Raw genomic sequence first — 13,593 nt, forward strand, 5'->3', positions numbered from 1 at the left:
GTTGCTCTTGTCCATTGTGTCACTTTGTAAATTGCCCGCTACACGACTGGTGATAAATTTGTTGATAGTGGGATCGATAAACTTAGAAGTGTAGCGAAGGTTTGAAAACGTCATCTTCAATGCCTCACATTCGTCAGTGAAAATTTCCAGTTCAATGATAGTCTATAGGTTCTATTCAGCAGAGGTTTTAATAGGCTTTTTTTATAGCGTTGGTCCACATGATTGTCAAAATGAAAAAGCTCGGTATAAGTTGGCTTTTTTTAGACGCTGGTTTCCAGTTTGGCTCCATTTTCGATGATGTTAATGTTAAGGAATTGTAGTTTGTTGTTAGCCAATTCCATGGTGAAGTTAGGGCGGGATGGTTTGAGTTGAGAGCTTTAAGGAAAGCATACGCCTCTGCAGTCTTCGGCATAATTGCGAAATTTTCGTCGACGTAGCCCTTGTAGAAACTGAGAATTTCACCTTCCTCTTGGAGTTTTTCTTCTAATGAACACATAAAAGTGTTTCCAAGTATAGGCCTGAGAGGGGGGCGCCCATGGCGACGCCATCGATTTGCTCATATAATTCGCCTTCGAACTGAAAATGTTGGTGCTTTAAAGACACCTCTAGTAGCTCAACAAGGTCTTCTTTTTCGAGTTGGAGATTGTAAGTGTTTTTAAGCCAATTGCTGTTGAAAGCTTTGACGGTGAAGATCTGGATGGCTTCATCAACAGGGATGTTTGTAAAGAGTGTTGTGACATATGAAACATTAGCATACCTCAGTGACCGACTATCACGTAAACGCGCAATCTGATTGGCTACACAGGTGCCGTCTATCGATCGATAGGCGGCACCTGGAGCTGTTGAAAATGGCTTCCACTTCGCGTTTTCGTAAAGTTTGTGAAGAAGACGTACAAAACGTTTTGCAAAGTGTCATTCCAGAAAAAACAAAGAAAGCTACAAAGTATGGAATAAAGATTTTTAAAGGTAAGTGCAGAACAATTTCCGAAATAAAATGCTTTATTTGAAACAAACAACAAATTACGCGTAAGCTTACTTAAGTTCGTAAGTAAACAAAACAAATTTGTTAAAGAAAAGTAACAATTGCGGTTCTTGTTTTGTTTTAGACTGGTTTACAACCCAAAAAGAAATTACAACACCCATTGAACAACAAAGCAAAGCCGAATTTTAAAACACATGTTTGCAGAGGTTTTATGTGTCAGTGAGACAAACAGATGGCGAACCGTTCAAAGTTTCTTCACCTAAAGCCATCCGAGCGGCCGTTGATAGATATTTGAAGCAAGCACCTATTAACAAGCCGTGGTCTATCGTCGGTGATAATGAATTTAAGAAAACAAATGATACGCTAAATGCAGTCTGTAAAAATCTGACGAAAGAGGGAAAAGTTGGTCCAGTTGTTCATAAAGCTGCCATCACAAGCGAGCAATTGCAAAAGCTTTTTGAAAGTGGTCAACTGGGAAATGCGGATACAAAAGATCCTAAACAATTACAGCAAACCGCGTGGTTTTACACATACCTGTTATTTTTGACGATTTCTTGGATTTTAATGGCAATCGCTTCCGACAAGACTGTAAGTACAAAACACTGTTTTTCCAGCGACAAGAAAACACTGACTTTGAGGCGAAAAGAAAAAAAACTAAAAACCTGTCTACGCCACTCCACACGCCAGTCCTCGCGCGGTGCAAGGCTAAGAGCGCGCGCGGCTAACATGTAAAAATACAACAATAAAGAGACAGAAATGTCAATGTCAGCAAAAACGAACGAATTGTCCAAAACACCCCCGCCCGTGACGTGAACCGGGGGGTAACGTCACTCTTTGTCCTCCTCATGGTGCGCTTCTAGTAGGGCCAGCTTTCCAACAGGACGGACACACGTTCCTGACTTCGTGAGGACTTCTGCTGATCTGATAAGGCCATCCGCACTGGCGATTGGTGCCATGACTCGCCCCAAGCGCCACTGCCCTCTGGGTACATTGTCATCGACGACAAGAACGAGATCTCCCCGGCGAAGGTTCCGTTGTATGTTAGGCCACTTACTGCGCTCAATGAGGTGAGGCACATATTCTCGTCTCCAACGACGCCAAAATTGATCCGCCAGGAATTGACTGTGCCTCCATCTCCGACGTAACGACATGTCCCGCTGGACAAATTCACCCAGTGAAGTATTCAGGCTTGCGCGACCGTGCAGGAAGTGGTTTGGCGTTAGAGCACTGACATCAGACGGCGACATACTGCTACCACCATACACAAGCGGACGGGAATTGAGGAGAGATTCAACTTCAGCGACTACGGTGAGAAAGGTTTCATCTACCGTAAGCACGTTCCCTAGCATCACTTTCATCGCTCGCTTGGTGGACTTGATCAGAGACTCCCACGCTCCTCCAAACCATGGCGCGGCAGGTGGGTTGAAACTCCATTGGACTCCACGGGCACTGAGTTCATCCTGGATTTGCTCTTGGTCAAACTCGGCTAGGGCCTCACGTAGCTCACGTTCAGCACCCACAAAATTCGTGCCATTATCACTCAGGATACGTACTGGGTTTCCTTGGCGGGCTTTGAAACGTCGGAGTGCCATGATGCACGAGTCCGTGTTAAGGCTGTGAGTGACTTCAAGATGAACGGCACGCATGTGCAGGCATGTAAATAGACAAACATATCGCTTCTCTTCTCTGTTGCGACCAACGCGAACTTTGAATGGACCGGCATAGTCTAATCCCACATGCTGAAATGGTGTGCTTACTCCACCGAGTCGTATTTCAGGCAAGTTACTCATCTTCTGGGTCAGCGGTCGCACGCGACGCCGATGACAGAGCGGGCATTTCACGGTACAATTCTTCACCTCCGCACGTCCATGTAAGATCCAAAACTTCTCTCGTAAATGATTGAACACATGTTCTACTCCCGCATGGATGAGCTTTTGATGATAGTGGATGACAATCATGCGTGTAACATCGTGTCCATGATCTAGGATGATCGGGTGCTTGGCTTCCGAGGGTAGTTCCGCCTGGTCAATTCTTCCACCAACACGTAGGATTCCGTCTACCAACTGTGGATCAAGACTTACGACCCGACTTGTGCGGGGAACAGGGCGTCCTTTGGACAACGATTCTATTTCAGCTGGGAAGCGGTTTCTCTGCGCCCACTTCATCCAGTACAACTCGGCTCCTTTCAGTTCTTCAACAGTTAAGGCTCCTGACTCACGTTGCTCTTTGTTTCGCAGGTTATAACGGAAGCGTAAGATCCAGGCTGTCACGCGGAGAAGCTTTATCCAAGTAGAGTAGGCGGTAAGATCAACAAGTGGTGGGACTGACACCTGCTCAACCCTAAGCACTTTCCTCTTCAGTTCAGCTTCGGCTAGCGGCGGTGCAGACATCGGCACGTCATCAATCGGCCATTCTGATTCGTCCGACTTTAAGAATTCTGGACCTTGGATCCATGTTGATTCTGCCTGAATGTCGCTTGCAAAAGCTCCTCTTGTTGCAAGGTCTGCAACATTCAGTTTTGTGCGCACATGATGCCACTGTGTAGGATCACTCTCAGTCAGTACCTCGACTACTCGTTTGGCAACAAACGGACTGAAGTTTCTGGGCTCTCCATAAATCCACCAGAGCGCTGTGGTAGAGTCTGACAAGTACTTTACATCGCGCAAGCTCAAATCCAGCTGCTCACAAACGGTCTTTGCAAGGCGCACAGCTAGTTGACAACCCATCAACTCTCCTCGCGGGATAGAAATCGTCTTCAGAGGCATGAGACGAGTCTTAGCCATAAGCAGATGACACACAGTCTCTCCATCAGTCGATGCGGCGCGCATGTAGACTGCTGCGGCACACGCGACTTCCGAGGCATCGCAGAAGAGAACTAACTGCTTTTTCCATATCTTCCCTGGCTGACGGTAGATGTAACGCGGGACGGTGAAGGACTTCAGGGCTGTTATCTCCTCCTCCCACTTTGCCCATTCAGTAGTCATATCCGCTGGCAGCGGGTCGTCCCAACCTAAACCACGAGACCAAGTGCGTTGCAGCATGACTTTCGCGCGAATGACGAACGGACTTGCCCATCCCAAGGGGTCGTACAATCCAGCCAATTTCTTGAGAATACCACGCTTCGTATTTTGCGCTGGTGGACGATCAATGTGAGGTAGTGCGAGCCCCAGGCTGTCTGACTTCGGATCCCACCTGATACCTAGAGCTCTGCCAGACGGTAGCTCTCCCGACTCTAGGCAGTTATTAGGAACGGCTCGTTCTGCTTCCGGTACTGTAGCTAAAACGTCTGGTGAAGAAGAGATCCACTTGCGCATAGGAAACCCTCCCTTGGCCATGAGAGCTGTGACGTCCTCGCGTAAGGTCACTGCTTCTGTTTCACTCCCACAAGATGTGTACAAGTCGTCCACAAAAATGTCACGCCTAACCACGGCGGCTGCGGCAGGCCATTCTTCCTGGTTGTCTTCTGTGGTTCGTCTCACAGCGAAGTTTGCTTCACAAGGTGATGACTTGTCTCCGAACACTAGGCAGTTCATCTCGTAGACGTGAGGGGGTCGTTTCGTGTCCATGTCACGCCATAGATATCGGTGATACTTGCAGTCTTCTTGTCTCAAGCGCACGTGGCAGAACATGTCAGAAACGTCTCCGAAGAGTGCGACATATTTCTCACGGAATCTAAGCAGGATACCCGGCAAGTCGTTGTGCAGGCTAGGTCCCGTCTCAAGGCAGTCATTAAGGCAGATTCCTTCATGCTTCGAGGCGGAGTCGAACACAACTCGTGGTAATGGCTTGTGAGGCGAGATCACTGGGTGATGGGGTAGAAACCAGCGTTCGCCGTCCATCAGACGTTCCTGCTCAGACAATCTGCGCGCGAAACCCTTTCCTATGTATGCGTCAATTGCTTTCCGGTAGCCTTCCGCTAACTTTGGCTCTCGCTGTAAACGACGCTCAACAGATTCTAACCTTTTTAGCGCAGTATCGTAGTTGTCGGGCAACGGCGGTCTATTGGCTTTCCACAGGAGTCCTAATTCGTACCCAGACCCCACTCTGCGGCATGTCTTGTTTAGCATGTCCATCACTCGCTGTTCCGTGCGTGTGTAAGGCGGAGCTGTCTCCACTCGAACACCAAAGACGTCTATGTCCCAGAACTTTCGCAGTTGATAGTTGACATCATCCTCAGGCTCAATCACTTGCACGCGCAGGATACGCTTTCCCGGGCCACTGGCGGTTGTTGAGACTGGACCGGCGATCACCCAACCTAGTGGCGTTAATTCGGCATATGGCTCCGAATGCTCCCCTCGTCTGACTTCTATCGGTGCCATTAAGGCTGCAGCATCTAGGCCTAGTAACACATCCACTGTCCCGTCAGCAAACGACTCAACTGGGACATCACGCAAATGCACATAGTGTTGCTTTACTTCCGGCCAGTTAATAGCGTCTACAGGCGCACATATGTTCTTCATGGTCCAGGCATCCACATTTGCCTTTGTCACAGATGACGCAAAGGGCAGGCGCACTCGCTGCGACTTGACGGTTGTAGTTACTCCTCCAACGGCATCCACAGTAAGGTTCTGCTTGGGACCTTGAATGCCCAGCTGTGCGGCAAACCCGGTTCTTATCAGTGTTGTTTCACTGCCTGTATCCAGGAGTACTAGGCCCATAATAATCTGCCCCGAGTCACTTACGAAAGGGACGGTCACAGTTTTCAATGCGACTTTACTGGTACCGGTCACGTTTCCCTGTGCTCTACCGCAACGGACTCCTTTATTCTCTGTCGGCAACTCTACGATCTGCGGTTCTTGCGGTTTCAGCCCCTCCTTAGGCTCCTTGGCATGTAGCAAATAGTGGTGTCCCTTTCCACATGAATCAACACCACATCTTGAGGACAGGCGACACTGGCGACGCTGGTGACCACGTTTCAGGCAGCCGAAACAGACCTTTCTGGCTTTGACAATGTCCCAGCGTTTGTCTATGGTGGCCGCAAGGAACGTCGGGCATTTGACCTCAGAATGATCTCTTTCACAAAGCGAACATTTTACTGGCAACGAAGCGGAACTGGCGGTCGTGATCATAGTTTGATATCTTTGCGGCTTTGACTGTGTCTGCACTGGTCCTCTACTAAAACTGCTCTTTGCGGGACTGGCTGGTTGTTCGTTGTACCGTTCGCGCTTTCGCATCGTTTTGGCACGCGGCTGCGCCCATTCGGCTAAACCACTGACATCCTCAGAGACCTGTTCGCGCTCAATTTGTCGCACCCATTCATCCTTCTCCCTTGCCGGCAACTTGCGAACTAACTGCGTGCAGAGAGGGATGCTAAGTAGCTCGTGTCTATAATCGGGGCGGTCTAAGGCAAACACAGCTGCTTGTAATGCGTCGGCAAAGCGTTCAAATCCTTCACGATCCTTTCCTTAATGTCTGGCCAATTGGTTATGCGACGCAGGTGTGCATCTACGACTTCACGGGGGTCCCCATGCCTCTCAGTTAACAATTTTACGGCTTTCTCATAGTCCCCTGGCTCCCCAGTCAAACAGGCAATTACACTTCGGACCCTATCGCTGAGGGAGTTGTTCAAGTGAGCCAGCTTGATCGGACCCGATAGAGCTCTGTTTTGATGAACGAGCGAGCTAAAAATACCCCAGAAATATGGCCACTTATCAGGGTCCCCCTCGAAGGTTTGAGTCCACTTCCCTTATTAAACTGAAACTCCCCCGACAGGACTGGAGAACTTTCGGCTTTATTTACATTGCTGGAATGTGCTTCGAGAGTCTGGGTCTCAGTTTTCCTTGTTTCAGCGAGGTAATCTGACACTTCGCCCAGAACTTCATTAACATTATATTCTAAATCTTCCAGCCACATACCATCAGTTTCAATGGACTCCGGGGCAATTTCTTCTAGTCTTCCTGTCAGATCCCGGGCCTTATCTCTCGCTTCTTCGATACTTTTAGCAAATTGACATACCTTTGAAACGCTGCCCTTCTCAGCGATCAACTCCTTGATACGATTTGTACTTTTCGTCACAGTTGACTCGACAACAGACCTCTTTGATCGGCATTTTTCAACTTCGCTCACCTCTGGCATCTTTTAGACGTTGAATCTGACTCCGTTATTCGGCTGTAGTGTGGCTAAAATCTGGCGGCAACTCGGCTAACTATCCGTCTGTAATTCGGCTGGTATCTGGCTGCAACTCGGCGAATGTCAGGCGTAAATTTCGGCTAAAATGCGGCGGCAACTGGCTAAAATCCGGCTCGAAGGACCAAACTGTTTTTGACGATTTCTTGGATTTTAATGGCAATCGCTTCCGACAAGACTGTAAGTACAGAACACTGTTTTTCCAGCGACAAGAAAACACTGACTTTGAGGCGAAAAGAAAAAAAACTCAAAACCTGTCTACGCCACTCTACACGCCATCTTGCGCGCGGAACGCGCGACTTAAATTAATTAATGTCCAGTCCTCGCGCGGTGCAAGGCTAAGAGCGCGCGCGGCTAACATGTAAAAATACAACAATAAAGAGACAGAAATGTCAATGTCAGCAAAAACGAACGAATTGTCCAAAACGCCTGTATTTCGGGAGGAGAGGAAGAGAAAACCAACGCAGTCTCACTCCAAAGATGTTTATGCTCAGCCAAAAACCCCAGGGTAAACGATATTTTGAGCTACGAAGAGAGTTCTCGGGAGCGGTTTTGTTGACAAAAAACCATCAAGACCATCAAGGCGGTGTAAACGACAACACCGACGAAGCAGACGCTAAAATATTTGAGGTTCGTGGTTCCCCACGTTGCCCCTTACCGACCATGCAAAATTTCCTGAGCCACCCAGGTCTTGACTGCCTCATCCAGCGTCCAAGAGATGTCATCCCGAAGAAGAAAGCGCGAAGAAGAAAGCGCGAAGAAGAAAGCGATTGTGTTGTAACTCACCCGCGGGCGAAAAAACACTGTCCAACATGATGAAGCAGATGAGCACAGCCGCCTTAACAAACCATTGTTTCCAAGCTACCTCGGTTACCGTCCTGACAGATTGTAATGTCGAGGCAACGCACATTAAGGCTGTGACTGGACATAAGTTAAACATGTCGATAGAATCATACAGTGCCCGAGCGTCGTTTGAGGAAAAGGAAAAGATGTCAGGTATCCTAAGCTCGTTTGTACATGGAAACCGCCAGCCACTGCAGCAGATCAGCAACCAAACTCAACTGGCTCTACCTCCACAAGAAAGCACCGGGGGTATTGTACCGGCTACTGCAGGCCAGATGTTCAGACAGATTTCTGATCAGCAAATTAATATGCAGAAAGCAAGCACCAGCTATACTAACCAGCCATTTCTGAAAACGTTTAAACAACTGCACAGTGACCATAGTTAACAATAACTACTTCCGATGAATCCTCAGTGGTCCATTTCACTATTCAGTCGATGTACTTTGCTGTCAACTCTTTTTCAGAATTTGTAAATGAAAAAGGACTTTGAAATTAAGCTTAGTTTGAGCTTAACATCGTTTTTTCTTTTACGGTTTGCACGTTTCTGAGACTGCGCAATGTATGGCGCGATCATTGTGTTGCTTTGTTTTTATTGATGAATGAACTTTGATGAATGAACTTTGCAAATGCGCCAGTTTGTCAGAGCTCGCGCGATTTAGCATGCATCATTGCACAAATCTATCAAACTTTATGAAATAAAAATATTTTTTTGCCTGATAGACTGATCACTGAGGTATGCTAAAACAATTAGACAGTTCGCTCTCGGTCTCCATAGCCTTTGATAGTTGGTACGGGGCTTCGCCCCTCGCCAACTGGAGCGAACGAGCGTTTATTTCCCCTCGCTCCAGCTCACAGCGCAAACTCTCTTGACTATCCAGAAAGGGACTGCTTGCAGTCTAATGAAACAAGGGCATCATCCCCGTTGACGAACTTATGTTGAATTTCGTCGTTAAATTGGAAGATATCATGCACAGTGAAGTCGTTTGTTTAAAGTGGTTTAAGCTTCTCGTCAAGTCACTTCGCAAGTTGGAAATTATAGGTTCTGGTTCCTGGACGCATAGATATAAACGATATAAGACCTCCTCATTGTCTGATGTAACAACAAAATTTTCAGAAACAACGCTTCTCTCATGATTTATTCTCCACTGTGGCCTGCTTTTTGCCCTTGTTAAATTACGCCACAAAATAAAGTTAAGTAGAAGCTTTCAAAATGTAGTGAGATAAAATATGCGACGAAAAAGGGCGAAGAAAAACTGTTGCAAACAGTCTTGCAAACAAGTCAGTTGCAAACGACTGAAATGCCTGCGTTCCGTTATCAGCTTCGTCAAATGCGCGCGAAAAAAAGCCGCAGTACAAAACCTGTTTATTGCACAACTTCGTTCTGTTACGCCAATTTGCGCTTATAACTTAAGGTTGCGGGTAAAATCTTAGAGTATTACCAGGAGATGGAGTGACCGAAACGAAACAATGTTCAGCTAACCGAGACTTTTGCGATTGTCTATGTTGTACTGCTTTCTGGTGTTCTTTCAGTCCAGAGGCAAATTTGCGTTTTGTTTCACCCATGTAGTTCTTGTCACAATCTTTGCAGGAAATTAAATATTTTTGGGCCTTTTCGGACAGGATTGTTCGGTTTCAGAAGTAAACTCTCGATAGTCTAGTAGGGTTTTAAGGTAATTTTAATGTCATAGTTGCTCAAGATCCTCTTGATTGGCTTTGATATTCCCTATGTGGTAAAATGCACAGGTTATACACGTTAATAACCTGTGCATATATCAAGGATAAGTTTCAGCTTGCTCCCTCAAAAAGGGCGGTTATTGTAATCACTACTTCCTTTTATTTGCAAAAGTGCTAATCATAACACTTCCTTCTCTTAGGTCTTCACTGTTGTATCAGTCCTCGGTTGTTGGCTAGCATATTCAACAAGAAGTTCAACCTGCGCATCTTGGACTGTACACAATGTGATTGGATCACCGATGAAAGCATCGAGGCCATTGCTGAAAACTGCACGTTCCTGGAATCAATAATTCTCGCTAAATGCCGTAACCTCCAAGGAAGAACATTACCCACTTTGTTAAACAAATGTCCGAGGTTAAGAACGCTTATTCTGGAAGGAACTCAGATAAAGGATGAGCACGTGGACAGGTGTAATTGGGATGACACAAACATCGTTGAGTTGAATGTATTGAATTGCTATCGATTGTCATATTACGGCCTTTCAGAGGTGTTGTTAAGGTTAAAACGTTTGCGTTACTTAAAGTGCGCCCTGACCGATGAAATTCTTCGTCTCTTAGTGGACGGTTTTCCTTTGTTAGAAGTCTTCTTCTTGCATCGCCGCTATCCAGTTACCGTACAGTCTGTCAGTGATTTGCTTTTCCACTGCCCAAGAATAACTTGTCTGGACATCTCATCCATTCCTTTAGCGTTCGTTTATTTCGAGAGCTTCCTCCCCAGTATGCCTCGACTTCGTCTTTTGAGTTTTGCAGGAAACGAACTGTTGGGTACAGAAAAAATTATCCGTTCATTGGGTAGAAATTGCCTCGAGTTGGAAGAGATCTGCGTAAATTATTTCCACTCCACTAACAACTTCGAAATCGAGCGCTCGTTTGTGTTTTTGTTACAAAAATGTCGCAAACTTAAGGAAGTGATTTTAAATGGTTTATTTGTGAACAATTTATTGACATCTATTCGAAGCTTGGCATATTACGTATGTGATAGGCAAGATATATCTGTTGAAGAAAATAAGCATTTCTTTCTTCCTGGACCTCGAAATAGGCTTGATGACGTTGGAAGACACAAATGCTGAAAAACGCACAAATGTCTGTTAAGTGTTTGAAACGAAAAAATAAGACAATAATATCTAGTCGGCATTTAATTCACGCCACTGTCTCTGCCGAGTTGTGCAATGTCGCTCGTTAGTTATCGAAGAAATTTCTCACAAAGGTGGTTATTTTTTTAAGCAAACGGACTATTTACCAAACTGTTTGTGCCCGAGACTTATTTTTTGGCCTTCTTGCTGGAATAAACTTTCTTTGATTTGTTACGTGGTTATTGGCTAACTTTCTAAAAAGGTGCAGAGCACTCAAAAAACTTATTTAGCTCCTTTAAGGTAAAGGGTCAAAGTCATGAAGCTCTTCTAAGTTGAGACGCACTTAAACAGCTAAAAAGCCGGGGTTTTTTTCTCCTCTGCAGTCTAAGACGTACTAAGGGACCGTTCATTTTTTATGAGCATGGGGGGGCTGGTGGGATTTGGTTAATTGCCACTACGAAACTGTATGACCCCCCTCTAGCATGCAATTTTTTTCCACATGGCCCCCCCCAAGCAGAAACTATTTTTTCTGATGACCCCCCCCCCCCCTCCCGCCCAACCAGAAACAAATCATACTCCTAACTTTAGCAAAACGCTTATGTACTGTTTATATCAAAGATAAACGTAATTGTTACTGTGATTTCTTTACAGTACTATTAAAAAGTTACCGTTCTCTGCTTAGGTAAAGATTTCTCTTGTTTAAAAAAAACGTTTTATAGATAGCAACACGTTTACGGCGACGGCAAACCCTAAATTTCCATTTAGATTCTTAGAGGAACTATAAAAATTAATCAAGCAAACGTTTAACGTGAAATTACTCCCCTTCGAGTAGAAACAATTAATACACGTACAGATCTGACTAACAAAATACGGATCGAATCATACCACTCAACGATTACGAGTCATATTAAACAGAAAAAAAACAGCGGACACACAGATATCAGGCGCGTAGGTAAGGGTTAGATAGGGATGTTTGTTGAGCGCCGGAGGCGCTCTTACTAGGGGGTCCGGGGGCATGCTCCCCCGGAAATTTTTAAAAATCTAGGTTCCCAGAAACCTCATTTCCTGCATTTTGAGACCCATTTTAGGCAAATCACAAATTTGTTTTACAGCAGCTTTTTAAGCTATATACATCATTTCTGCGGCATAATTGTCTCAACTTAAACAAGAAAGTTCAATGTACATTCCGCGCCCTGTCAAGTTCTGATAGCTATTCGATCAGTGCTGATAGTCATACACCAAGCTGGTAAACTGCATCATTCTCGGGTGTAGGCCTTCAAACAAATTGACTATCTCGTCAAGATTGACAGGCATATCATACTTGATATGCATTAGAACCAGGGCGGACATTCTACTCTCTCGCATGGTACACCTCATGTAGTTGTTCAACCTCCTCATTGTGCTTTTTCTTCCGCCATTATTGATCTTCAAAGGGGGTTCGTTCGAACCACCCCTCCTACACGCCTGGATGTTAAAGTACTGCTATTAAAAATGACGGTTACAAGCTTTTCTGAAGATGGCCTACGGCTCAGATTTACCGTCAACTGAAGTCACCAACAACAGTTCTTTTATTAAAAACTAATCTGGATGTTCACACTAGGCATACTACTGAGTCTACTGATACTCCTGGGTTCAAATAATTTACTGATCAACAGTCTTTATAAAAGTGAGTACTATTAAACAGAGCATTAAAAAATCTATTGATATAGTTCTGAGTACAACCACTTAATAGAAAACTACTCCCCCACGGATGATTCAATAGTGAGACTGTTACGTTTTTATATTAATTTGAACTTGTACAAACATAGGTGTCTACTTCAGTTTATATTCATTATTGCTTTTCCAACAGATATGCTTCATTTCCTCCGTTGTTGTTAATATGAAATGCAGATTTCGACCTCAGTATGTAAAACAAATTAAAAGTGGTTAGGAAAATCGTATTAAATAAAATTGAAATAATATTCAATTTCTTCATCTGTTTCTGTGTTGAGCCACTTTCAATTTCCCCTACTAGCCAACTATTGCTGGTGACCCCCCCCCCCCCTCTTTCACTCAATTTTTTTTGGTAGCCCCCCCCCCCCTTTAGTGCCATTTTTTTTCTCGTGGCCCCCCCCCCCCCTAAATCCCACCAGCCCCCCCCCCCCCCCCCATGCTCATAAAAAATGAACTGTCCCTAATCAAAGCCGATTGCAGACTTATCAAATAGGACTACCCAAGAAGAGGAAAGAACAGATATCAAAATATAACAATTATAGAACTGTAATCCCAAGTTTTTTTCATTTATTTAATTCTTTTTCGCTAAAGCCACCAGTCAAGCCCAATTCCAATTTTTTTGTCTTTTATAAAAATAAAATTTGCAAGACACCATACGAGTTATGTACGCAACGTATTCCGAAAAAATCTTCAGGCCTTAATCCCCGATATTAAAAGTTATCCGAGATTTTCATCTGGCTCTTTAAAAATGTTTTTAAAAGCTTATTCAGTGCTCATGGAAAGAAAAGTCTAAGTAAAAACTGAGGGAAAGAGATATTTTGGGAAACGTTTTATTTATCAGTTATAAAACTCAATTTACAGTTCACGGTAACTCAGAATTATCGTTATGGGGCTTTGAACAATTGGACCCTGATATGACTCCCTGACTAGGAGATTTGGAAAGACTAATGAGCTCTTGACGTGTGGTATTAAAATATGACTCACCCCGGATAGGATATGCTAGTTCACCATTTTGTTTAATTTTCAATTAAAATGGCGCCGGACAATGCAGAGACAGGGAAGGCGGAGGGGTTTGAGCTGTGGGGGTCTTAGCCCCCCACCCCTCCCCCCACTTTTTGGATGC

At 45.0% G+C, this 13,593-nt stretch overlaps 1 protein-coding gene and 1 pseudogene across 1 annotated transcript in view; both read left to right on the top strand.

The window, feature by feature from the left end:
• The window catches only part of LOC146476649 (F-box/LRR-repeat protein 12-like), a 33,786-nt gene extending 20,718 nt beyond the window's left edge, over positions 1 to 13,068 (top strand). The window contains exons 2-3 of the mRNA XM_085114245.1: positions 9,826 to 11,161; positions 12,941 to 13,068. Of these exons, the coding sequence (XP_084970371.1) occupies positions 9,826 to 10,754 (929 nt within the window). The 3' untranslated portion in view covers positions 10,755 to 11,161; positions 12,941 to 13,068. The remainder of the gene's footprint in view (positions 1 to 9,825; positions 11,162 to 12,940) is intronic.
• On the top strand, positions 1,175 to 9,166 carry LOC146476652 (uncharacterized; annotated as a pseudogene).
• Positions 13,069 to 13,593: the final 525 nt, after the last annotated feature.

This window comes from Pavona decussata, unplaced genomic scaffold (genome assembly GCF_977016875.1).
Source record: "Pavona decussata unplaced genomic scaffold, jaPavDecu1.1 SCAFFOLD_75, whole genome shotgun sequence".
Taxonomy (NCBI): domain Eukaryota; kingdom Metazoa; phylum Cnidaria; class Anthozoa; order Scleractinia; family Agariciidae; genus Pavona; species Pavona decussata.